At 37.2% G+C, this 25,379-nt stretch overlaps 2 protein-coding genes across 2 annotated transcripts in view; one reads left to right on the top strand and one right to left on the bottom strand.

Annotated features, from left to right (window-relative positions):
• The window catches only part of LOC142344396 (small ribosomal subunit protein eS19S-like), a 416,658-nt gene that overhangs the window by 303,513 nt on the left and 87,766 nt on the right, over positions 1-25,379 (bottom strand). The window lies entirely within an intron of this gene.
• LOC142343876 (uncharacterized) lies at positions 1,807-18,662 on the top strand. Its single transcript, XM_075395251.1, has 6 exons — positions 1,807-2,085; positions 12,368-12,565; positions 13,412-13,904; positions 14,420-14,601; positions 15,800-15,999; positions 18,171-18,662. Exons 1-6 carry the CDS (start codon positions 1,946-1,948, stop codon positions 18,512-18,514), a joined length of 1,557 nt encoding a protein of 518 aa, XP_075251366.1. The 5' UTR covers positions 1,807-1,945; the 3' UTR covers positions 18,515-18,662.

The raw sequence follows: 25,379 nt of genomic DNA, 5'->3' as shown, positions 1-25,379 counted from the left end.
TCAATATCATCTTTCAAAAACTGGTATTACGAAAGTCAAAAAACTATTAATCAAACATGAAACCACTATCGCAATCAAATTTAATTTACATAAAAAGGGATTGAGTTGTCGTCACTGAGACCTAGCTGCAAGTTGACATAAGTAATATGAAATGGTGGAAATTTCCAAAATTCCCTGATTATTTTCTTTAAACATTTATAAACAAGTCATTAAAAATCAACCAAAGATGTGGTTCAGTTTCACATGTTCAAATTGAATAAGTTAATTTGATTTACTGCATTACTGATACTAAACAAAGAGACTGCAAAAAAATCAAATGCCGGCAGAATACAAGAATAAATTTTAAGTTAAAAAAACAATTTGCAGAGCGCTAAAAGGACTGAGCTCATCCTGAAAACCTAATATATATCTTTTTTTTATTTAAACTAATTTTGATGTAAAAGGAGTTCGCAATAATTGAACCATAACTTTCAATAATTTCCGCCAGCAATTACGATACTAAAACGAATGTTTTGTAAAAATTGATCTAGCGCCTTAGAAAAATGAGAATAATTTTTGATTTTTAGAGTCCATAAAGAAAACAACACTAGCCCTGATATAGCTGCAGTTCCAACTAAAATAATAATTGTTTCAATTATTTGCTGAATAGATAATTTGGCGACAGAAATGTTTTAAGCTATCTAAAATTAATTATGCAATTTTGATACATTTCTAAATAAATTAGCGAAAAACGGGAAAATTTTTTTATCAAGTATTGGTTCATAGGGGGCCGAAGTAATACTAAACCTCGTTTGGAGTAACAATTTTCTGCTGCAAAATTGACGAAAAATTGGCAAAAATTATGGAAAATCTTAATTAAAACAACGGAAATCGGTCTAATTTTCACAAAATTTTAAAGCTCGATAAATCCTGGTAAAAAACGATATCCAAAAGATCTATTTAACTATATTCTACGCCAAACGTGCTTTTTAATGATACTACTCACAACTCTGCGATGAATATTTCGATCGACCAAAGTTGACTGAACAAAATAAACCATTTGAGTATACAGCCCCCCCCCCCCCCCCCCACTAAAGTGGGGTCGGTACAATAAAAACTAAAAAATGCGAAATGTACGTAGATTACAAGAGATTGCCAGAAGCAGGTCGATTATCGCCGCAGTTTTGTCTTTCAGATACACGAACAGTTGCCTTTCATAGAAAAACAGCAATTAAGTGGAAGCTGTTGTGAAGGAAAAAATCAATTTGTTTTGTTTTCAACTTCCGTTCATCAATACATGGATACATATACCAGGCACAAATAACAAATTATTTCTAATATTTTTCAAATTATCTTTTTTTTCAGAAACTAATTTTGCTGAAAACAAGATGGTTCAGTTAAATGTTAAGCCTTCGAAGGCTATGTTTGATTTAATATAAAAATGATTGCTCATATATCCAGCACCAGTTTCATCAGTTTTCAATGGAGCAAGATTTCTGCTGCACTTACAGTTTTTAAAAGCCATAAATCTATTCCTTAATTCAACTAATGCTTATTTTGTCAACAAAATTAATTAACTTTGTTGCACAGGATATTAATCGTTACTTGTTAATTTTCAATTTGTAGTGGCTAAATTGATCAACCGTTATCGAGAGGGTTTTGACTTCACAGTCGCCAATAGATTAAAGCAAAATTACTTTACGTCAAATAGTTCGATATCGTTTTGAAATTATCAGACAAAAGGTCGATAAGTTCGAACTCTCATACTATATTCGTTCATGGTTCAAACAGCACCAAATCATTTATCTGTTGAACAAACGCAGAAATCTTCTTTGGGGTGCCAGGACTTGACATGCTAAACAGAAACAGCTACAATAATTGTTCTTTACGCTCATTTTACACTTAACGAAGAAAGCTGCTAGTGTAATTGAAATTTATTGATTATATATTTATATTATTGATAACAATGACCTGCTTTAAATTTCTCCGTGGAAGTAGCCCCTTTGTTTTTGCGGTGTTCCAGGGGTTATTGTACAAATTTATTTTTTCATCGACGTTTGCTTTTTTTGGCCAGTATTTAAACGTGGATGGACATCAGTTTGCAAGGTAATTCAAGCTCGATTGTAGATAAAAATTTAATTGATGTGTTTTTCAAACGGCACGTCACTTAAACAAGCTGAATAAGCTTATCGACCGTACTTCTTAAAAATTTTATTTTCAATTTGATATAAAAAAAGTTTTTCAAGGTCGTAGCAAACTGAACCTGAATTAATATCAATTGCTACGACCAGAATGAATTACGAGACCATAATTAGAAGAGTCAAATTTCATTATTTCTTGATGAACCTTTGATAAGTGTGCAGCAAACGGGAGCACTTTTGATATGTGACTGCTATTCAGCAACAATAATTTTTAATTTACCCTGTCGTACTCTAGTTAGATACAGTAGTTACTTGCAATGCGCGTGCGCTTTATTTTGTTTAACTAGCGATTCGCGGAGCGAGAGCTTAACTGAATTTCCTTGCGCCTACTCGCGGAGCGGGATTTACAAGAGAGTTTGTTAACTGAATTTGAATTGCAAAATGAAGAGAATGAAATTAAATGAAATGAAGTGCTTGTAAGCAAACGTGAATGCGTGATCAGACATGTGTGATCACGAGGCGGGAAACCAAGAAAGAAATCATCAACAGATCACAAGACACGAACTGAATAAATATGAACCGGATTAACAAGGGCAAATAAACTGAACTACTTTACAACATCAGATAAGATATACTGCATCAAACACATAATGATATCTTTAGGTATCACATACCCCTTACACCGACAAAGAAAATTGTTATAATACAATTTTCGAATGTATAAAAAATAACAATATTTACAAATTAATACTTGGTCCCCGGATATATAAGTAATAACAATATATTTACTGGTTATCATAGCTAAAAATATATAGTAATAAATTGGAGTTTGTAATTAAATCAGTCTATATGTAAATTCAATTCCTCCTGAGTTCACTCATCGTCATCAGGATTTTCGGCCTCATAAACCGTCATCGAATGCGCGAGGGTCGGAGTATCAATTTCCAAGAGAGAAGGATTTCGCGAAGCGGTTTGAGATAGTTCTCCTATTCGTGGAGATACATTGAATTCAGTTAGCTGTTGTTAAGCAATGTTTTGCACTGTTTCAACAACAGAGCTAGATGAGGGCTGAAAGTTTTAAATATCACCCGCTCGTTGTGGGCGTTTGAGTGGTGCTGCAATTGTGGGGTCAGGGGATGGACTTTCAAATCCATAAAAAGAAGGGCTGCGGCGAGTCCTATCTGATGGTCTTGATGGTTGTGTGGTGGCCCTGGTGGTTGTGGAGGAAGTTGTAGGTAGTTCGCTATGCGAAACAGTGCTTGCTTCTGGCTGCTGATTTCGCAACGCAAGAAAGTTGGGTACTTTCGGAATGAGGCCTCGCATCGCGCGTGAGATGTTTGATTTCGATGAAGAGATCCCGCTGCCCGGATCACGCTTGCGGTGCTTCATCTTTTTGTCCCCCTTCTGTTTTCTCGTAAAATCCTCAATATGACTTTGTATCATCTCCTCCAACAACTGTTCCCCAGATTTTGGTCCTCTGTGGTCCGCGTATGCTTTCAATGGAGTTTGCCGCTCCAGTTGCGTCCCGAATTTAGCTATATCGCTTTTTTTACAGTTACTACAGGTTTCCCCGGCTCTTTGATGGCGGAGGTCGTTGGGCTAACTTTCAAAATATGAGATCCCGGGGCGAGGACCTCATACAATCCTTCGAGATTTTTCTTTGATCGTCTCTTGCCATGAATCTTTCGCGCTAGATTTAGTTGGACCGCACGCTCTTTGAGGGGAATTGTTCGAGTGGCCTTTGTTCGCAGGAAGCGAGGTTCGCCATCGTTGCTAACCGGTTCTCTTGACTTGGCCTCTTGCGTCGCTCGTGACATTACTTTCTCCACCTCAACGTCACTGCGGTAGTCATTCAGCCATTTGTGGTCTGGAAGTATTTCTTCCGACATCACTGTGTCTTCATCTAAATAGTAGTTTACTATACTTTCGTGAGATTGGACAATTTAGGTATTGTCGATATCACGCTCAGCGGGGTATTATGTTTTCTTCCAAAATGTGCTTCGAAGGGCAAAATCTTTGTTTTTTTTCTGTTTACATATTCTCAACTGGTGTATTATTATCTTTAAAGCATGCTTTAGATTAAAGTCATTGGTAGACAATTTTTCCTCTCTGATACATGCAAGTCTATTCCTAATCGTTTGAATGAGTGTTTCTACCAAACCAATAGCAAGATGATCGTTTACTGGAGCTTCAATGATGTAAATATTATTTTTGTTGCAGAAAGTCTTTACTTGATTGCCAATCAAGCATTTTGCTTGATCAAGACGAATAGATCGAGGAATTCCGTGATTTTCTATATACATGTCAAAAAATTTTTAGAACATTAGGTTCGTTTGCTTTGTCATAACTACATGCAGTAGGGTATTTGGAAAAAAGATCAATAGCGGCCAAGAAAAAAAACTTCGGTACCCTTTTCATCAAAAATCGGGCCTCCAAAATCATTTGGATTTCTTGATTCGGTTCAACACACGGTACAAGAGGATGAAATTGTTTAGCGGGAACAATAGATTTAAGATTCTTACCAATTACAGTGCAGGGCTTGCATTCAGTAGCCTTTACGTTGAGTTCGCGGTGCATGTAGGGCCACCAGCAATGTGTAACAATGCAAATCTTGCCCCATGTGCCCGGATGGCTTGCGTGTAATCCTCAGTTAATGACTCTCGCAACACATTTGGTATGGCTACTTTTTCATCGATACACATGCACCCAGATCGAACATGAAGATCTCTCCAATACGAATGTATGTAGGGGTTCAACGCTTTTAGGCGGCTTTCGTTATTAGTCAGTATGCAATCCCTGACTCCTTTTAAAACTGCGTCCTTACTCGTTAGTGATGCAATGAGAGATTTATTGAAAATCTTTGACACAATGTAGTCAAATGTGGGTACGTGTGGGCTGGGTGTGAGAGGAGTATTCGCGTAAGATGAATGAGCGGGAGATATTTGGGTTAATATCTGTAAAGGACTCGCGGCGCGGGTAGTGTTATTCGAAGTTGTTCGTTGACTTGCTGTGCGGGTATTGTTAGATGTATTTGAGGGTGGATTTGCGAGGCGGGTTGAGTTTTGACTCGAAGGTTGTTGATTCGCGGCGCGGGATGTGTCATTAAAACGAACTCGAGTGATGCGCTTTTTAGAAGGCCTTTTAAAATTACTTATGGAGTGTCTCCTAATTGGCGGGAATTTAGAGTTAAGAATTTGAGTCTCGCGCGGCGCGAGAGCAAATTGATTCCGATTTTGGACTAATTGTTTATTCTTAATTGTGTTGTGATGAGCGAGAGAAGTGCTAAGTGGTATTTGCAACGCGGGGTCTACATATTTCACATTGTTTAAATTACAAGTAATAATTGAGGCTAATTTTGCGGCGCGGGGTATTGTAATAATCATGTTTGCGTACACGTGCTGCATGTGTGCTAATTAAATTTATCGCCTTAATGTCGGCAGCATTTTTAGGTGTGATTTGCGTTGCGGGATTGTGTGTTTTTAATAATTCGTGTAAATGTGTTGCGGGATGTGTTTTTATTTAAATCTAATGAGTTAATAGATGCAGAAATTAACTTGAGTTTTGCTACAATAAATTCCAAGTCATAATTAGAAATTTTTTTGATTGTTGAAACGGTTGTCGAGAAATATAATCCACGAGACCCATTTTCGCGCCCGGAAGATGTTCGATGTCAAATTGAAGTGGTATTAGACCATCTATCCAGCGAGTTAGTCTACTATTAAACGATTTATTTGATATATTTTTTTTCGTAATAGAGAGAAGAGCTATGATCCGTAATAACTCCAAAATTTTTTCCATACAAATAGTTTTCAAAATATTCAATCAAACAAACTACTCCCAGTAGTTCAAGTTCGTTCACACTATAGCGCTCTTCCCATGAATTTAAAAATCGCGAGGCAAATGCGATTGGTTTCCACCCGTCAACTGTTAGTTGTTCGAGCGCTGTTCCGAGACCGGAGCGCGATGTATCAAATTTTATGGGTGTTTCGAGTTGCGGGTTATAGTGATTTTTTGTGGTTGCGTTTGCGATGCGATCTTTTGTTTCATTCAAACACTTCTCTTGCTCCTCTGTCCAGATTAATTTTGATGTCTTTTTAAGTAGAGGGTGGAGGGGGTGGCTAACTTGTGCAAGGTTTAGAAAAAATTTTCCGATATAATGCACCGATCCCAGAAAAGAACGGAGTTTCTTTAGCGTTTTCAGAGCTGCAAATGCCAAAATTGCAGCTGTTTTACTTTCAAGTGGTGAAATACCCGATTGAGATATATGATATCCTAGCCATTCGATTTCTATTTTGCCAAAGTGACATTTGAGAAAGTTTACTCTAAGATTTTCATCATCCAATCGTTTTAGACAATTCATAACATAACTTTTATGTTCTTCCAAAGATCCCTTACTGACTATCAGAATGTCGTCTAGGAAACAATATGTATTTTTTAGACCTATCAAAGTATAGTCCATTGTTTTTTAAAATTCAGCGGGCACATCTGTTAACCCGTAAAATCCCGTTTGAAATCTGTAAGTGCCAGTCATATCACCACTAAAAATATAAAAATTGCAATGGTTTGCCGTATTGATATCTAAGTTTAACTAAGTGTATGCATACTTTAAATCTATCGTTGAAAAGTATGTTGTGTTTTGCGACGCGGGAGCACTAATCTGTTGGGAAATAGATTCAACGAGCGTATCAATGTTTGGCATTTGATTTTTATTCTTGTGAATGGCTTTGTTTAGGACTTTTGAATCATATGCTAGCTTTATCGTTTGTTCGTTCCTTACTGTAACCACTATTGGAGATATAAAGTATTTGCCTGGGCAACTTGAAAGTTTAATGATATGTTTTTCATCTAACAATTTCTTTAGTTCAATATTGACTTTTTCCTGTAAATTAATAGGGATTCGTCTACTTTTTTGATGTCTAGGTTGAAAATTTGTATGAAATTTAGATTTTGCCACGTGATTCTTTGATCTCCCAATGCGCGATACCAGTTCAAGAAATGTTTTTGCGATTAGTTCTTTGAACTATGCAGAGGAAATATTGTTGACACATTTACATTTTGAGATGTAGATTGAGTCACAGCTAGACCAAGGCGATCGAACAAATCACAACCAATTAGTGATTTTAGTCCGTCGGCTACAATAGTGAAAATAGCAGGGTCACAAGTCAATCCATTGCTCGTTATTGACGCATGAACCTTCCCTTCTACTTGGATGGCTTCATTCGAGAAAGTCCGAAGATGTGGTGGCGTCTGTTCGCCACCACAACTGAAGTGTTCCACCGTTTCTCCCCGGAGTTGTTTGATAATCCAGAAAATATGACGGTCAAAGGTTATATTGCGAGGAGGATGAATGCCTCTTCGACGATTTTCCAGAAATCGACAGTTGTTAGGGTATCAATCATGATATGCGGGTTCTTGCAATTGAGGATGCGGCGTCCTTCTACCTCGATGCTCAGATACAGCAAAGACACGGTTTTGCGATCCGCCAAAGGCCACGGTTTGTCGCCACACATTATACCAACTTCTATGAGTCGTGGCACTTGTTTTGCCAATTCATTTTTTGTGGCGCGGTTGCGAGCGTTTCTTTCTCTCTCCGACTGTGCAGAAGCTCCGACTATAGTTTCGTCGTATATTGGTTCGAGGGGAAAATCCACCATTTCGGGTTTGGGACCAGGTAGTGTATCAAGGATTATGTTTTCTTTCGCCAACAGTGCCAATTTATATTGCACTCGCCATTTCTCCCAGCGGAGGAGAAGATCGGGTGTAGGTTTGTCCCAGAAAGCGTCAATTCCGAGTGGTGTACGTTTAGTACACCACTCGACTGCGCCATGTCGTACTCTAGTTATATAGAGTAGTTACTTGCATTGCGCGTGCGCTTTATTTTAATTAACTACCGATTCGCGGAGCGATGAGCTTAACTGATTTTCTTTGCGCTTACTCGCGGAGCGGGATTTACAAGAGAGTTTGTTAACTGAATTTGAATAGCAAAATAAAGAGAATGAAATTAAATGAAATGAAGTGCTTGTAAGCAAACGTGAATGCGTGATCAGACATGTCTGATCACGAGGCGGAAACCAAGAAGGAAATCATCAACAGATCACAAGACACGAACTGAATAAATATGAACCGGATTAACAAGGGCAAATAAACTGAACTACTTTACAACATCATATAAGATATACTGAATCAAACAGATTATGATATCTTTAGGTATCACATACCCATTGAATGAGAAGGGAATTGAAAAACTGCTGCTGAGTAGGAGAGGAAATTTAATGAAGAAGCTATTCCGGTAACAAGATTCAAACTTTCAATTTGACAAAGATTTCTACCTGGAAAACTGCAACAAGAAACTGAAGAACGATTTTGACAACCACGCAAATGAAATGATTTACTTTTCATAGAGTAAAAATTATTGCCACGATTTTAAGAATGGTCTGTTAAAGTTCTTGCAACATTCGTGAGAATATTTTAAATCATGCACGAGTCATGAAGCAATTTTCAAATTAACAATCGAATTTGGACCGATTTCTTACTCTGGATGCAAATTTTCATATCTAAGTCAGCCACATCTCAGAAAATACTTGCAATTGATTCCAATGTTGAGAGAATTTTTCCAGAAATTTGACTTAAAAATTTCATTACAGCCATCTTTGTCAATATTTCACCTTTCTGCAATTCTTCATGATGCAGATTTCTATATGGACCAGAAAAGAAATTGAGCCTAGAAAAAATATTTGACCCCGACTGGGCAATTCTAGGTTTGTGGAAATTAAGGCGCAGTTGAATTGAAACTAGCCTAGATTAGAAATTTCAGCCCAAATAAAAACGAAAACAATTGATATTGGTTCTTTTTAGAACGACCAAATGGCAGACATTAGTAACTATAGGAAGGCCAATAACAGAGGTAAAGTGTACCTTTTGTCCAAGACTTCCAATGACTTAGATTTAAGCGCTCCAGGTCTTGTATTGGTTGTAGGTTTTGCAAGACTAGGCCAAAACTTGTACTTATGTAATCCACGTCTTGGATTGGTTTGAGGCTTTCCAACTCAAAGTCTTGCCCAGGTTGAGAATCACAGACTGAAGTGACCTCTGATTACACATTCTTGTGCACACCAGTGAAGTCACAAACTATTATCTATAGGAAAACTTGAGTCTTCGCAAACAATTAAACTGCGCCCTATTGTTCACTCCCAGAAAAAGAACCCTTATAAAAACTTAAAAATGAAACAAAAAAGGATTGAACTTATAATTAAAAGATTGAATGAAAATGTACTCATATATATACTGTAATATTTGTAGACTGCAAGACAATGTCGCCAACTCTAAATCCAGTTGATGGCCAAGATTTGGCACCCTGAATCCAAATCTCAGTTAGAGACTGGATTTAGAATTGAAGATTGTGCATAAAAATACAAAAATAAAATGTGACGTTATCAGTGGCTTGAATCAGTGGTGATATAATACCTGCAATTGTCTTTACCCCTTACCATTATTTACTTAACGATTGTTTCGAGTAAATTGGTTTTTATAATTTTTCTCGTAAAAAGTGAATTATCAAAAAAGAAAAAAATCAGTTAATTTTGGTGAGAATTTTTAGTCTGTTTTTGAGTTCTATCGATTAGTTTGTGCTAATCATAAGCAAAACTGTTGATAAATTGATGGCGTCTTTTGTAATCTCATTTAAAAATCTCTTCTAGAGTTTCGGGGTACAATGATCGTTTAGCAACTAAGCTGTACATTTTTTCTGTTGACCCTCTTATAAAACTGCTTAAACAAACTTAACCGAAAAAAGTCTTGCCAATTATTGCAAGAATGAACCGAAAAGAGTTGAAAAATGTTTCGTGATTTCTGTTTCAAAAAGTTTTTTCACTCAAAGATAAAAATTATGTTTTTTCCACATAAACAAATAAGTTTTTGATAAGAGTGCATTTTATTTGCTTTGTTAATGCATTGCCACTGATAAAATGCCCCGATAATTGAGAAAAAAAATTCAGGCTTTAAACGCCCGTCCTTTTTTTTAATATTTGACTGCAATTAGGCTAAACAGATAAATACTGCGCAAACTCATTGTCCAACTGTGATGTGAATTTTTGAACAAGATCAAAGTGGTACATAAAAGTGTTTTGTATGCCAAGGAATTGCCCTATATGATAAACGTCCCATTGATTTGGACAAGTTTTTTGCTTCATTGCACTGAATAAAAAATGGTCGGTCAGTTAATTGATTCAGATTTTTTAACTCAACAACCGATGAGCTTTAGTTTTCTCCTGATGCGACTGATTCACCGCTCAGTCTACATAACTCTGCCCCACGTTTTCATTTCTGCAACAAATGGTGGATACAACTCCGCTACGGTAATTAATAAATCTTGAAAAGAAATTTAAAATCTTGTTTTTATTCAGTTCTACTCTATTAAAAGAATAGTTGGCAAAACAATGAATTTTATTTTACTTTAAATTTTTTGTTTTCACTCATTAATATTTTAACACAAATAATGAAATAATTCTTTATCTAATTAAATCCAAATAATTCTTTAATTAGTTTAGCTTGAGTTATTTCTTTTTCAATTTGAAGCAGTTACTTTGGACACACCAAGTGTAAATTCTTTGGAAGTTATCAATTTACAACTTTTCGGTTTTTCAAAATGTTCATTGCATCTTGTTTTATTTGTGTGTAAAAAGATATAAATTAAAAAAATTGACTTTTTTTCTTTAGAATGGGCTTTAATTACTTTCTTTATACCAAACAAAAAACAGTGAGCAGTTTCTTTTAGCACTTTTGGGTTTGGGTAAAAAATTAATTAGTTTCACTTTGTATCTTTGACTCATGAAAAAACTCTAAATTTCGTATAGGGGTCAACGTTCTTTTTCATAACGACATCCGGTCAGACGTCTGGAAGCTTATGAAACCGAGTAAAGTCAAGCAAAGTTTCTCTATGGTCAGGTTGAGGTCTCTTCAAAGCCGAACAAACCGAGTAAAATCTTGCAGCAGCAAACATAATGAATTGCAAACCAGCATTACTGTGTTGCAAACTAACTTAACCCACAATAGCCGTAGATTTAACCAAGAAACTTCCAAAATCTTGTTTTTTTTTAGTTCCAAGTAGTTGTCTGAGGAGTTGCGTTATATTATCAAACCATTTGGTAGAGTAGATGGAAATTAGATTTCGACTACAACAGCTAATCAGGAGATGCGACAGCCATTTTCCACGCACTGTCATTTATAAAATAATCAATTTTCTAACATAACATTGGGATTTTGAGATTTGCCAAAGATTGAGAAGACCAAATTACAGACGTGCATTTAAAATAAATGGAGGCAAAAAATTGCTTCTTGAAAAGACTTTTTCTGGCATCTTGAATTGAACTTTGGTTCGAGGTCAAGCATCACAGTTTGGTGGGCGTTACTTTTTTGGTAGACCTGAAAATCAGCTAATACCAAATTACAGGTCAGTTTTCACTCCAGCTAATTAATAAATTCGACGAACTTAATTTCTTTCATAGAACATTTGGGTACAGATCAGATCAACCTTAATTTGACGCTTTTTGGTCTTTTCATACGTTAAACCAAAAAAAACAGACCTGAAATTATTTTGACATACTTCGCCCTCGAGGAATTCGGCTACGTTTTATTGGGGCCTTCAGGTTAAATCATTTGGACCCTGAACTCCGTGAAAATATACTATCCTATTTTCGCTGAAATGCACAACGATCAAAAACTTAATTCCACCGTTTTGTAGCTATTCATACGCTTAATTGTACATTATTGTTATCGGATTAAAATGATCGCTAACATTGGTTATTATTTTCGAGTTAAAATTTTGAGAAGAGTCTTATTTACTTCAAAAAATTAAGCTGAAAGAACTTTTGGCATAAATTTTTGTTTCTAATTCAGTTCTTAGAATCACATTTGAAAAGCAATTGAAAAAATTGCATTTGTAAAGGAAATGCGAAAAGGAAGATCAAATTTAAAAAGTAATAACATTTGAAAAGTAATTTCCCTTCAAAATAGCGTAGCTTTTGAGAGTAACTCAATTCCTCAAAGTTGATATAAAGATAGAGAAACGGAATTAAGTTACATTCTCCGGCAAATTCGACAGAAGCAATTCAGGTCTTCTTTTGCGGTGTAATTAAAATCGAAGTCTGGACAAAAACTCCAAGGAAAATTTTTGCACAGTTGCTTACAATTGCAGATTTGATTTTCGAATGGTAGCCTTTTTGTTCTGACCAGTGTGTTTTTGTTTTCAGCATGATCGTACTTCTTCGAAACACGGCCAGTCTCAAAATATTCTTCTCATTTCTCAGCGATTCAGTGCCCATTTTTGGGTTGAGAAGATTGCCCTACATGATATGCGCCCTGCTCATCACTGCAGCTTCCACTTTCACCATGTTCATACTCCCTATGCCTGAACCCTACTTCGAAATCGAGGATCATAAAAATACAGGATTCTGTTTCTTTTCGAACAGACCCCCTAAACCTAGCTTACATCTTGAGCAAATTGAGAGAGTGTTTTTTAATAACAATTACTATTCGAATGAGGATCTATTCTGTCCCCCCCCCCCCCCCCCCCCAGAGTGTTTTTTAACGCCCCACAGTTACAAATTATATGTTGTTATATAGCACGTTACTATCTAAAAAAAATAGCTCGTGCGCCTGGGGGCGTAAAAAATATAGGCCTACTAAGCTGTGGGGGGGGGGGGGCAAAACAGAACAGATCCTTCTTTCGATTTCGGCCTTTCAGCGCATTTCATATCAACTTATTGCAATGAAATGTTAAATTTTAGATCACTTGAATTATGACCCAAATTACAACTTAAAATAAAAAACTGTACTTTGTTTTGAACTCATACAACTTCCTAACCCAAATCCCGCCCCCACCCCCCCCCCCCCAACAAAACAGCTCATTATTTGTAAAACCTGCTTTCAATATGGGTTAACAACACAATGAGTTTTATATAAAACATTGCTGTAGAAAACAGCACGTGTTTGTCATGATGATATTGGTGTAGGGGGGTCGAGGGTAGGGGTTGAGAACTCAACGCGCATAGTACATCTTTGTTGTTTCAATGTTTTTGCTTCGTATTTGACCCAAGAACCAAGAGACCAAATTGAACTAAAATTTAAAAATTCATTGCAAAAAGTGGCATGATCAGTGTAAAAACAGGCAGAAAATTGCATGATTCAGTATGAAGTTACACCTGAATACTGCTAACACAATATCAATTACAGTGGGTCAAATTTCTCACAGATGGTCATGGGGGGTGCAAAGAAACAGTTCCACCTTCAGATACCTGTTCACGAAACATTTCATCAATCACGAACATGGAGGCACCTAATAAAGCCTTGTCATATGCTATCCTGTTTGTCCTGACCAACATTAGCATGCAGTGGGCTGATTGCTGCGTGGACGCTTTGCTAACCCAAAAATCAATGCTGGAAGACGAAAAAAATCGGGGAAAACTAATCGCAACTATAAAAATAGTTCAAAAATTAGGCGGTGTTGTGTTTGCTCTGTTCTTCGCCTTCGCGTTTAACAAAGTTGCGTATGGCGGTCGATTTTGTTCATTTGGGTTGGAGTTCAATCACATGGCTTTAGTAGTTGCTGTTGGGTGTTTGTTTACTCTTGTTTACGTTATTTTGTTCACGAATGAGCGGGATATCGAAATGGGAAGCAAGTCTAACATGAAGGAAAATATTGTGAATTTGTGGCGTTTGGTGCAGAAGAGTCACTTTCTAAAGCTTCTTGTGTACAGATTTGCTGTCTCTTTTTTATTCGGAATCAATGTAAGTTCTTTTTTTGCGTTTGCCCCCCCCCCCCCCCCCCTATCTTACGAAAACCATTATGTGGGTCCAATTAGAGCTATATGTCCCCGGACATGTGTGTCATAACAATTCAGTACTGAATCATCGAATTTCCATCATGATTTTTACTATGAACAGAGTTCTGACAATGCACTTATTAGACATTTCATAGTAAAATTCATGATGAATGGTTGTCTGACATTTATTACTGATTTAGTTGTTAACATCAATCAGGAATTTTCTAACCAAGTATTCTGTCAAGTCAAACTTTTTCAGTACTGATGCATGGTATTATCAGAATACAGGTTTCACTGGCACTTCTAACGTCAGAGGAATTTTACACGGGTCAGAGTAGTCTCAGTGTAAATTCAAGAACGCATTTTTTGCTGAAATGTCTATAGAAATGCATGAACATGCTATAAAACAGTACAAAAAAGGTCTGAACAGAACTGAAACATACTATGTGGTCGTTTCGAGATGTTTCCCCTCTTTTGTAGACTCCTGCCCGCAGCAAAGTAGAGATCAGGTGGGTGGGGGTGGAGCCGATGGTGAAACAGGTGATGGGGGTCATCATCAACCTGTTGAGTGCTGGTGCTATGTACTTCTATAGACAGAAACTGATGCATGCCAACTGGAGGAACTTGGTCCTCATTCTAACTTCACTTGAGATCACACTCAGGTTAATTTCAGCTGAGTTTAGACCACCACGTTTCAGCGCGTTTTAAAAAACATAAATTGAAATGATGTAATGAAAAAGAGGATCTTTTCTGTTTGTGTCCCCCCAGCTTAGTGGGCGCATATTATTTGCAACCCCCAGACGCACGTGCCATGTTTTTAGATTATGATTTAATATGTAATTGCATGTGCTCTCTAACTGCGGGCGCATAACGTACTGGGGGGGGGGCAGCAAACGGAAAAGATAAAAAAAAGATTTTAAAACGTTTGAAAAAAACAATCACAATCAACCATATCCCAAATTTCTTCTCTCACGATTCCGGATCCAAATTCACAAATAGAAGAACGAGGAAGTTTTACAGTTCTAAGTTACGAAAACCAATTGGTGATAAATCTTTCCCTTTCAATCTGAGCCTGCTAACGTGGGCAGTTGAAAAAAACTGAAAAGATATCGAACGGCCATATTTTTCTGATCAAAAAAGTCGGTTTGTTTAAGTTCCTAACCCCTTTCACAACAATAGCCAGTTGCATTATAATCTGTATAAGTAACTGGCATGGCAGGATGTCGACCGTTCTCTGAAATCAAAGAAAACGAATTCGCAGGAGCGCACTGAAACCGTCGAGCACATTTCGACCGCACACTAATTGTCGAGCGCACTACGAGCGCATAAGGACTGTCGAGCGCGCTTGAGTCTGGATCAGGGTAACTTCTGTCTGGGACGGTCTGGAACAGGGCGGTTTCGGTCTGGGTCGGTCTGGACCAGGACAATTTTGAACGCACACCTCAGCCTGGGTAATAAAGCAGCTGGCTAAATTTGAAAGGTTTTTAATTGTCGGCTAAAGCCACTGTCGGCCAATATTCCTAGCACCACTCTTGATATTAAGAAATTTTGCCACTTTTAAGTGCTCCACGTTGCTTTTGGCATACGAGATCTTGGCATTATGCATCAAGATATTTTGCGGACCCTTTTGACTATTTTTGTCACATTAGGAAAAAAGTTTTTCCATGAAAACTTGGGCTTCAGGTTTAGGCGGAAAATTTTTTATTTTTTTTAAGAAATTGTCTAAATTTTGCTGGTTATGGCAAATAGATTCAAGTTTGGTTTCAATGTCCATTTCGGGGGAATTTTTGTTCATAGGCGAAGTGTGAATTTTTGTTCATGGGTTCAAATAAACAGATCCCATCAGTCTATATTTTTTAGGATGTTGACAGAAGTTGTGGCCATTTTTGGGATTGTGAGGAACCAGTTTGCATGGTACGCTGATGACCTGGTCAATGGTTTCATGCATATGTGGGTGCACTTCACAATGGCCCTTATTGTGATCGAATATGCGCCCAAACAGCTGGAGGGAACATCTTTTGCATTCCTATTCTGTGTCTCCTCTTCCTCCGGATCTCTAGGTTTGAAGAGATGGATATGGTTCCTCCCTTCTTATCAACGATGGTGTGTGTGTGTGTGTGTGTGTGTGTGTGTGTGTGTGTGTGTGTGGTGGGGGGGGGGGGTAGCGTTTACGCTAACGATTATTAGTATTTATTCCTAATTCCTAACAATTACACAAAAGGTCTCGGATGAAGTCAGTCACACAGGATAATTTGAACAAAAGTTATTTCAGGGGAGAAACAGTTTTCGAGTCTAATTTATGCAATAGGATATAACACACTTTTTTCAAAAATATTTTTGACAAAATTTTTTTGAAAAAATAGCGTTTCTCAATTAATGATTTATCCTTCGTTTGACCCAAATTTGGCGCCTCATTCTTGTGGATGAGCAAAAAATTAGTGAAGAGTTGTCTGAAAATTCAACTTGCGCCCGGCTTGGTCTTATATCCCTTGCTGATCACGCATAAATTGAGGTCCCTGAATTGATTCTAATTTTTCCAACATTTTTTTGCGTATATTGATACAATTTCAGCTCTCAACCAAACGCTTCCGGGACATGTTTGATCAATTTCCTTTCTCAAGCAAAGAAAATTCGATTTATTTTAAATCTTAGATAATTTGGAAATGTTTATGGTGTAGGGCGTCACATATAATTTTCCACAATTTTTTTTGATAATATCCTCATTAGGAGTGTCCACCGGTACCGAGGAAACTACTTGCAAAGAAAGTGACTGGAATTTTTTTGCGGTGCCGACTTACGTTCAATGTGGAAAGCGCTCGGCATTTCACAAAATTTTAATCCTTTTGCCGCTCAATTTTAAGATTTGAAGTTTGAAGATTACTGAAAAGAAAGATTTTACTGCAATTAGTCTACCGCACAATTTGTTTGCGGAACTTACTCCCGTCAAACATATTTTGCGGTGGAAAGCAATTTTCACTTTTCAACTTCTAAGTTTAAATGTTGAAAAAACTGATGGAATTTCTATATAGGGCACCGCATTTCTGCCTGCAAATTTTTTAAGAATGTTTTACACGCACAATTTATTAAAATAGGAAAAGTGAAATATGATAAAAAAAACGTTGATCTTTTGAATTGAAAACTATTTATCTCCGCCAATGGCCTCTCATTGCCCACACTTTCCAGATTCACAACATTAGCCTTGATGCTAGATAAGTTGCATTGAACGATAATCAATCGAAAGCCAACTGCAAAAATTTTAATAAAGAAGAGCTCAATGTTTTTATTAATGATGAACATACGAAAATAGAAAATACCTTGACATGCAGTTGTTGGCTGCTATTTGGAAAAAAAATCGAAATTAATAGGACAGATGACCGAGAGGAAAATTAAACTATGGAGTATAATTCGTAATCCGTTTTATACATAACGAGACCACCCAGGTCGAGGTCCCAGATGGAAGTGAACTTTGATCAGACCCAAGTGGAACGCACAGAGTGTGTTTCGACACCAACATTATAAGGCAGACCCAATGTGGGCTCCCTTTACAGCCTTAAAGCATGAAGAGCTAGGGTTACTTATTTCTGCGCGCGAAGTAGACTTACCTATATCTCTAAGACTAACCGACTCTGTAAAACACTGAGAGTAATTTTCTATTATTACGGTCGTTAAGAAGTATAGCACCGGAGTCAATGGTATACACATGGTGTATCTAGCTAAAAGACTGACTACACTTAGTTCAGTTCTCTCTATATAAAAGAAAATAGTGTCTTCTCAGTCTCTGATTTGTTGAAAGTGCACATTCCGTATTTTCACTGCTACAATTACAGGGTGTGGGAATTTGTTCCAGTGCACAAAAATCTGGACAATGAAAAATGGTTTGGTTAACCAAAAGTTTAAAACACCTTTATCATATATCTTTTATTACCTTCATTAATACAAGGAAAGCCCAAGATAATATTTTCAATGTTGAAAATTCTGAAGTCAAACGAAAGATCTGTTCTTTCAATGCAATTTCATTTACTAGAGGTTAGTGAAGCTTTTTTAATATACAGCTAATTACTAATATTTGTTGCTTAGTGGTTGCTTATGATGCTAGTAGTAGTTTTTTTATTCGTAGCACCCCCCTCCCCCCCCCCCCCCGAGCTAACGGTCAAAATCAGCACTGTTCAAGTTTTATGACAAGTCTTATATCAATACTAATTGAGAGCTATGATCATGTCACTTTTGATAGGCACAGCGTTTGGCAACATCATCATGAGCCAATTTGACGTCACAAATGACGACAGATACAGAAATGACACCCTATCGGACCAGCTGGCCGTGTTTACCACCTACCTCATTGACTGGGGCTGTGCTCTGTCTTCCCTCTTTTTCGTATTTCTAATTCCCACCCAGAAATCTATGGCTAAAAAGTGGAGAAGTGAGGGTGAAGAGAGACTCTGGACAAAGCGAGCTGTTGGGTTTCTGTTGGTTGTTGTTTTTGGGTTCTGTTCATCCCTTGTGCTGTCAACATTGACGATGTTTGAAGAGACAAGGTGTTTGCCAATAGCGGGGGGTTCAGGTTGCAACAAGTAACCCAGCGAATCCGAACTTTGATAACACTTTGCCAAAACATGCAAGATCTTGATCTATTGTTGACTAATTTTTAATCACACGATTTTAATGATAATAATTTTAACAGATTGTAATTAAAAATCCCAATAAAAGATTTTAGTTTTATAAACGTTTGTAACGGTCTTTGCACGTATCTTCAAGACAGTACTAAAAATGTTTTCAATTTTCATCACTTAGAACTGCAATCATTGAAAATTTAAGTTCCTGTACCACGAGGGTATTTACCGAACTCGGACTTCAAACTTAGAAATAAATTTGTCATAACTGCTATTTTTAAATCAGCTTTTGTGCTTGAGGTTGAACTAAACTAAATTGTTACGAAAGAAGTGTCAATAAAATTGCAAAATTCAAGTGGGTCTTATCGATAGATCATATATACTTCAATAGCAGCTCACTGATTGAGCAAGAAAAAAATGCTTTTGAATCTATATAAAAAACAATTGCCAAGAAATTCTGAGATCATTGATGAAAACCAAATGGAACTCAAAACCTGTCAATGTGGCGATGGAAAAAATAATTACTGTATTTGATATTGAACTCCCATCTCACAATTGATTGCTAGGGTTAGCAGCTTGCTTTTCTAGGTTAATCGTTTTCCTCAGCGACTATATTTGTCTCTTCGTGTTTCCCAGCAAGCATGTTTGCTATGAAAAAATCGCTCACAAAGTCTTTCATTGTCTCCGAGAAAACAATAATTTTTTATGACCAGCCAAATCTATCCATATCATATATGTCTTTCGTCTCAATCATTTTCCCCTGCATTTTTGGTTGCCAACTACGTAGTTGATGTTCACGTTCCAAGGCTGCAGTTGAATTCGCAAATTCTTGTTCGTAGTTGGGTTTGGAATGCAATAACACTTCAGATGGAGGATGACTGAGAATTGTGTCGGGTGAGATTCTCTTTGTGTGCAATAATACCATCTTCAAGTTACCTTTCCAGGGCTGCCATCTCAACAGGGGCTGCAGGATTGGCTTCTCAAAAACATTTTATCTCACGGAGTTCGATTTTTTAAACTCACGCATTGCTGACAGCGTATCATACCTGGACATCATTCAATATTTTAGTGCTGTAAAATAAATATGATTAAGTATTTTAATTCAATATATTCTGTTCGTCTTGGTTAATCAGATTTCAATTTAGATTTCCCGCTTGTCTAAATTATTGTCTGTTCACTTCTACTATACCTCCCGCTGCCTGATCAATCAATTCTGTTAACAATTACTTTTGTTGACAAGTACTTCACTTTCATTCATTTGCTTTAACTAGTTCAAATTGAGTTATTGAGTTATCAAACCTCTCTTTTGATATCGCTTGCAAAGCGGAGGCTAAAAATTATACAAGTATTTTGCTGAACAAAATCCAATTTCAAAGTTACGTTGTCATCTCGCGCCGTGAAGACGGTAGTAAAACAATTAAGTACAACACAGCACATTGTGGTGGAGGAGAAAGAACACTGGTGTTTTGCGATGCAAATACAACATTAATGTAAAATGATCGACTTCCTGGGTCATTTTTCAATCAAAATAAATTTCTATCATTTGCTCGGCAAAACATTTCTATTAAATTGATGTTTATCAGATCGGAAATAGGAATGAATCACAAGAGTTACGCCATAAGGAATAAATCACAAAAATGAAGAGCATCAATCAACGGTAAAATCTGAATAATAGAACAATTATTTTTTAAATTGCATGAAAAAGAAACTAAAAGCACTAGAGTTTTTAGGTTTTTAATGTTGTTCTGATTTTTTGCTTAGGGAAATCCGATCTCAAAAATAGGTTGTCCTTTTGCCGCCGCGAAGACCGTAGGAAAACCATTAAGAATGACAGGTCACAGCCCGAAGACAAATATCCCTGGGGATTGATGCGTTTAGAGACAAGCCCACTGCTGACCCAGCTCTCCTATGCAAAAAAGAGAGTACAATAAAAGCTAGCCCTGCTAGCCAAGGAAAACATCATATTCAACACACTCCTCGGCTCCAAACAAGCGATGGTGGATTTGCGTTTGTTGTCGATGTACGAGGAGACAATCTTAGGATCATCAGGACAATCGGAACGGGAATGCAATGCCCGAAATGTTCAGCAGAGAATGAACTGGTGGGACAAACTTCAACGTTTGATAGAAAATGGCGTTGCATACGATGCGAAGACAAACCTTTGCCACTGGCAGACCCCAAGACTGTATCGTTGCTTTATTTGCGTTTCTGTGTGGAGGGGCGATGAATTCTTAAGAGCATGGGCCCACACATCATGGTAGACACCTTGTCTGCGGCAGTTTTGGAATTTAGTGGAAGAAATACGTAATATAAAATTTGACAGACAGGTTTTCTCATAACGAGCATCTTCCAAGTGAGACATTGCAACACTTCTACCGAAACCTCAGCGACTAGCAGAAAACTGTGAATGTGAAAATAAAGAAGAAACACTTATTATGTTATATTATCATGTATCATAAGTTTCTATAACAAACTTAGCGATCCAGAAATTCAAACGGAGTCGTTTAAACAAGCGATGGAACCCAGAAATACTCTCGCAAGAGAAATCAACATCAAATTCAAGACCGTAATAAAAGCCTTGTCCTGGCAAGCGTAAACGTGATCCAAAATCCGCCTATCACCCGCTCCTTTTAATTTGACCAAGTACAATTTGATTCTAAAACACGGCTCTAGACCACCACCGTTCAAAAGCTCAAACTGCGGGATAGTTTGGACCCCGGGCCACAGAGAGGAATGTAATGAACGTGTATATTATATGCAAAAATTTTGCTTTTATGAACCATTTTCCCAAAGTTTGTCGGAAACAAAACATGCAAAAAATGCCCCTAATCACAACAAAAATATTGGTTAATGCTCTAGATGAAGAACCTCAGCCCCAAGTTTCTTTAAACTGCGGACAATCATCACTAGAAAACGGATTATGTGAATCCATTTAGAGTGGGGATGACAATATGGTTGCTACAACCGACGATTAATTAAAAAGAATTGAACCTTTAAATATCTCAACCAAAAATCGGAAATATCTCCACAACCCTACAGTTTGATTCAAGAAGTTCATGCAGCGCTTTGGAAGTTTCACTGGCGACGCGAATAGTTAAGAGTAATCCACAAGCAAAATATGTGAGCGAAATGAACAAACCTCAGTTGCGTACGTTCTCGAAGGAACCGCTCCAGACTAAAGGTAAAATACGAGCGTCTATGACAAGCAACGGCTGGCTCATTCCAGCTGCCGAATTCACAGATGCAGTCAATGGTCGCAAACCACTAATCGGCTGCGATCTTTTTGATCAACATGGACTTGCAGTCACAAAACATGCATCCAAATAAAAAGATAATTATTTGAACATGACCCGTATTGGAAGATCAAAATTTATGTAGCCAAATCAAAATCTTATAAAGACTTGCAAACAAGTCATCAGAAAGAAAGACGCATTCCAATCAAATTACTAGATTGGATAAATCTGGAATTTGCAAAATTACTCGAAAATTATTTGCAAAACACATCATAAAGCTCACAAGCTGTCCCACTACTTTATCTCCCCTATTGTATTCATCGTTGAGAATTATCGGTCTTTAAAGCTGGCACTGGTTTCTTAAATTCTTAACTAGGCTATCCAAAAAACAAATATCAAATGCCAGCTATTGAAACATAAACCGAATCGTTATATCCACAAATTATTGATCCCGCATTGCAAAGCACTAATTGTTTCTCAAAGAAGGAACCTAAATTTGAATATAGCCGGCTAAATTTAAATCCCGAAGCTGCTAATAACTGCACCTTTATCATACTAAGCCGCGACATTACAGGCATAAACCTAAATCAAACTGGAAATTATGGCCCCACTGATATGCCCGCAGAATTTCAAAAAGTAATGGACTAAACTTTTGTAGGACTAGAACATATGTACCTTTTTAGGTAACATATTAATAGTAAGCAACGGAAAAAAAAGACGAAAAAAACGAAATCTTCTATTGCCTCCGTCGTCAAGATTAGGAAGATCTTCGGATTAATTTAATGAAATGTCTTGTTGCAAAACTATAAAAAGATTTGCATGGTTGTCACAGTACACAAACAGGAATTTAGCCCATTGAAAGCCAATTATATGCCAACTTTTCCCTTCAAACCACAAAAACTTTAGAGAATATTTGATCGTTTCTTGATTCTGTACGTTATATTAGCAAGTTTAATCCAACTCTTGCTCAAATAATTCAAAATTAAGGTGCGAGAATGCGTTCTGGCCAACAACGAGGAACGGTTAAAACGGATAAAATCGTTAATTCATCCCTGCTGACGGAAATTTCATGCAAATGCCTTTGCATAGATAACAAAATCGCTATTCAAGAAAGCAAGCATTCAAGATCATAATTCACCAACTGCAAACATGTAATCAAAAAGTGACAAAGATTTTGGTCTTCGAATGTACACTTTAGTAGAAAACCAAATACTCCGCTTAGCGTAATATGTACTATGCATAAAAGGGCTAAATAAAGTACTATTTAGATGAGGAAACAGCTCAACCAGACGCAATTCACAACGACTACAAAGGGGTCACCGGATATCGCAGCAATATATGAAAAGACCAGGGCCACACAACATGCAAATGAACGTGACAAAAACAGCGATGACGGCAAATCACGTTTTCTACGCGTTTGAATCTCTGCCGCCCAATTACCCTGTATGAACAAGCTGTACAGCTCAAATTGGCCCCAGAAGTACACTCGAAGAGAAGGTCGAAAAAAATCTTGAAGGCCTTTATGAAGTGCTGGCTCCGGGCTGGAAGATTGTAAAAGTGAGTCCCACCACCCTGAAAATTAAGGGCCCGGAAAATTATTAGTAACTGTTTGCAAAAGCGATATTGCAAAATTGTGCACCCAGCTCGATCGCAAAATCAAACTAAGAGTAAACGCAGACCATAGTTGAGCAGGTACTGTTGAAAACCTTGTACGGGAGAAGATACAAAGTCATGTCAAGTTTTCGAAGGAACCGTTCCAGACTAAAGGCAAAATACGAGCGTCTATGACAAGCAACGGCTGGCTCATTCCAGCTGCCGAATTCACAGATGCAGTCAATGGCCGCAAACCACTAATCGGCTGCGATCTTTTTGATCAACATGGACTTGCAGTCACAAAACATGCATCCAAATAAAAAGGTAATTAATTGAACATGACCCGTATTGGAAGATCAAAATTTATGTAGCCAAAAAAAAAATCTTATAAAGACTTGCAAACAAGTCATCAGAAAGAAAGACGCATTCCAATCAAATTACTAGATTGGATAAATCTAGAATTCGCAAAATTACTCGAAAATTATTTGCAAAACACATCATAAAGATCACAAGCTGTCCCACTACTTTATCTCCCCTATTGTATTCATCGTTTAGAATTATCGGTCTTTAAAGCTGGCACTGGTTTCTTAAATTCTTAACTAGGCTATCCAAAAAACAAATATCAAATGCCAGCTATTGAAACACTAACCGAATCATTATATCCACAAATTATTGATCCCGCATTGCAAAGCACTAATTGTTTCCCAAAGAAGGAACCTAAATTTGAATATAGCCGGCTAAATTTAAATCCCGAAGCTGCTAATTACTGCACCTTTAACATACTAAGCCGCGACATTACAGGCATAAACCTAAATCAAACTGGAACTTATGGCCCCACTGATATGCCCGCAGAATTTCAAAAAGTAATGGACTAAACTTTTGTAGGACTAGAATATATGTACCTTTTTAGTAACATATTAAAAGTGAGCGACGGAAAAAAAGACGAAAAAAACGAAATCTTCTATTGCCTCCGTCGTCAAGATTAGGAAGGTCTTCGGATTAATTTAATGAAATGTCTTGTTGCAAAACTATAAAAAGATTTGCATGGTTGTCACAGTACACAAACAGGAATTTAGCCCATTGAAAGCTAATTATCTGCCAATTTTTCCCTTTAAACCACAAAAACTTTAGAGAATATTTGATCGTTTCTTGATTCTGTACTTTATATTAGCAAATTTAATCCAACTCTTGCTCAAATAATTCAAAATTAAGGTGCGAGAATGCGTTCTGGCCAACAACGAGGAACGGTTAAAACGGATAAACTCGTTAATTCATCCTTGCTGACGGAAATTTCATGCGAATGCCTTTGCATAGATAACAAAATCGCTATTCAAGAAAGCAAGCATTCAAGATCATAATTTACCAACTGCAAACATGTAATCAAAAAGTGACAAAGATTTTGGTCTTCGAATGTACACTTTAGTAGAAAACCTAATACTCCGCTTAGCGTAATATGTACTATACATAAAAGGGCAAAATAAAGTACTATTTAGATGAGGAAACAGCTCAACCAAACGCAATTCACCCCGACTACAAAGGGGTCACCGGATATCGCAGCAATATATGAAAAGACCAGCGCCACACAACATGCAAATGAACGTGACAAAAACAGCGATGACGGCAAATCACGTTTTCTACGCGTTTGAATCTCTGCCGCACAATTCCCCTGTATGAACAAGCTGTACAGCTCAAATTGGCCCCAGAAGTACACTCGAAGAGAAGGTCGAAAAAAATCTTGAAGACCTTTATGAAGTGCTGGCTCCGGGCTGGAAGATTGAAAAAGTGAGTCCCACCACCCTGAAAATTAAGGGCCCGGAAAATTATTAGTAACTGTTTGCAAAAGCAATATTGCAAAATTGTGCACCCAGCTCGATCGCCAAATCAAACTAAGAGTAAACGCAGACCATAGTTGAGCAGGTACTGTTGAAAACCTTTTACAGGAGAAGATACAAAGTCATGTCAAGGAATTCAAACGAAAGCTCAAAAGCTACAAGAAGATGCAAC

The sequence above is a fragment of the Convolutriloba macropyga genome, chromosome 8, assembly GCF_964194025.1.
Source record: "Convolutriloba macropyga chromosome 8, txConMacr16.3, whole genome shotgun sequence".
NCBI lineage: Eukaryota > Metazoa > Xenacoelomorpha > Acoela > Convolutidae > Convolutriloba > Convolutriloba macropyga.
Note: the sequence above shows the minus strand (reverse complement) of the source record. Positions and strands in the feature narration are given on the sequence as shown.

Bases quoted from the DNA above. Each gene is read 5' to 3' on its own strand.
- LOC142343876 (XM_075395251.1), top strand. From the start codon at position 1,946: ATGACCTGCTTTAAATTTCTCCGTGGAAGTAGCCCCTTTGTTTTTGCG. The intron at 2,086-12,367 runs GTAATTCAAGCT...TTTTGTTTTCAG, and splicing joins GATGGACATCAGTTTGCAAG to CATGATCGTACTTCTTCGAA. The intron at 16,000-18,170 runs GTTTGAAGAGAT...CACTTTTGATAG, and splicing joins CTCTTCCTCCGGATCTCTAG to GCACAGCGTTTGGCAACATC.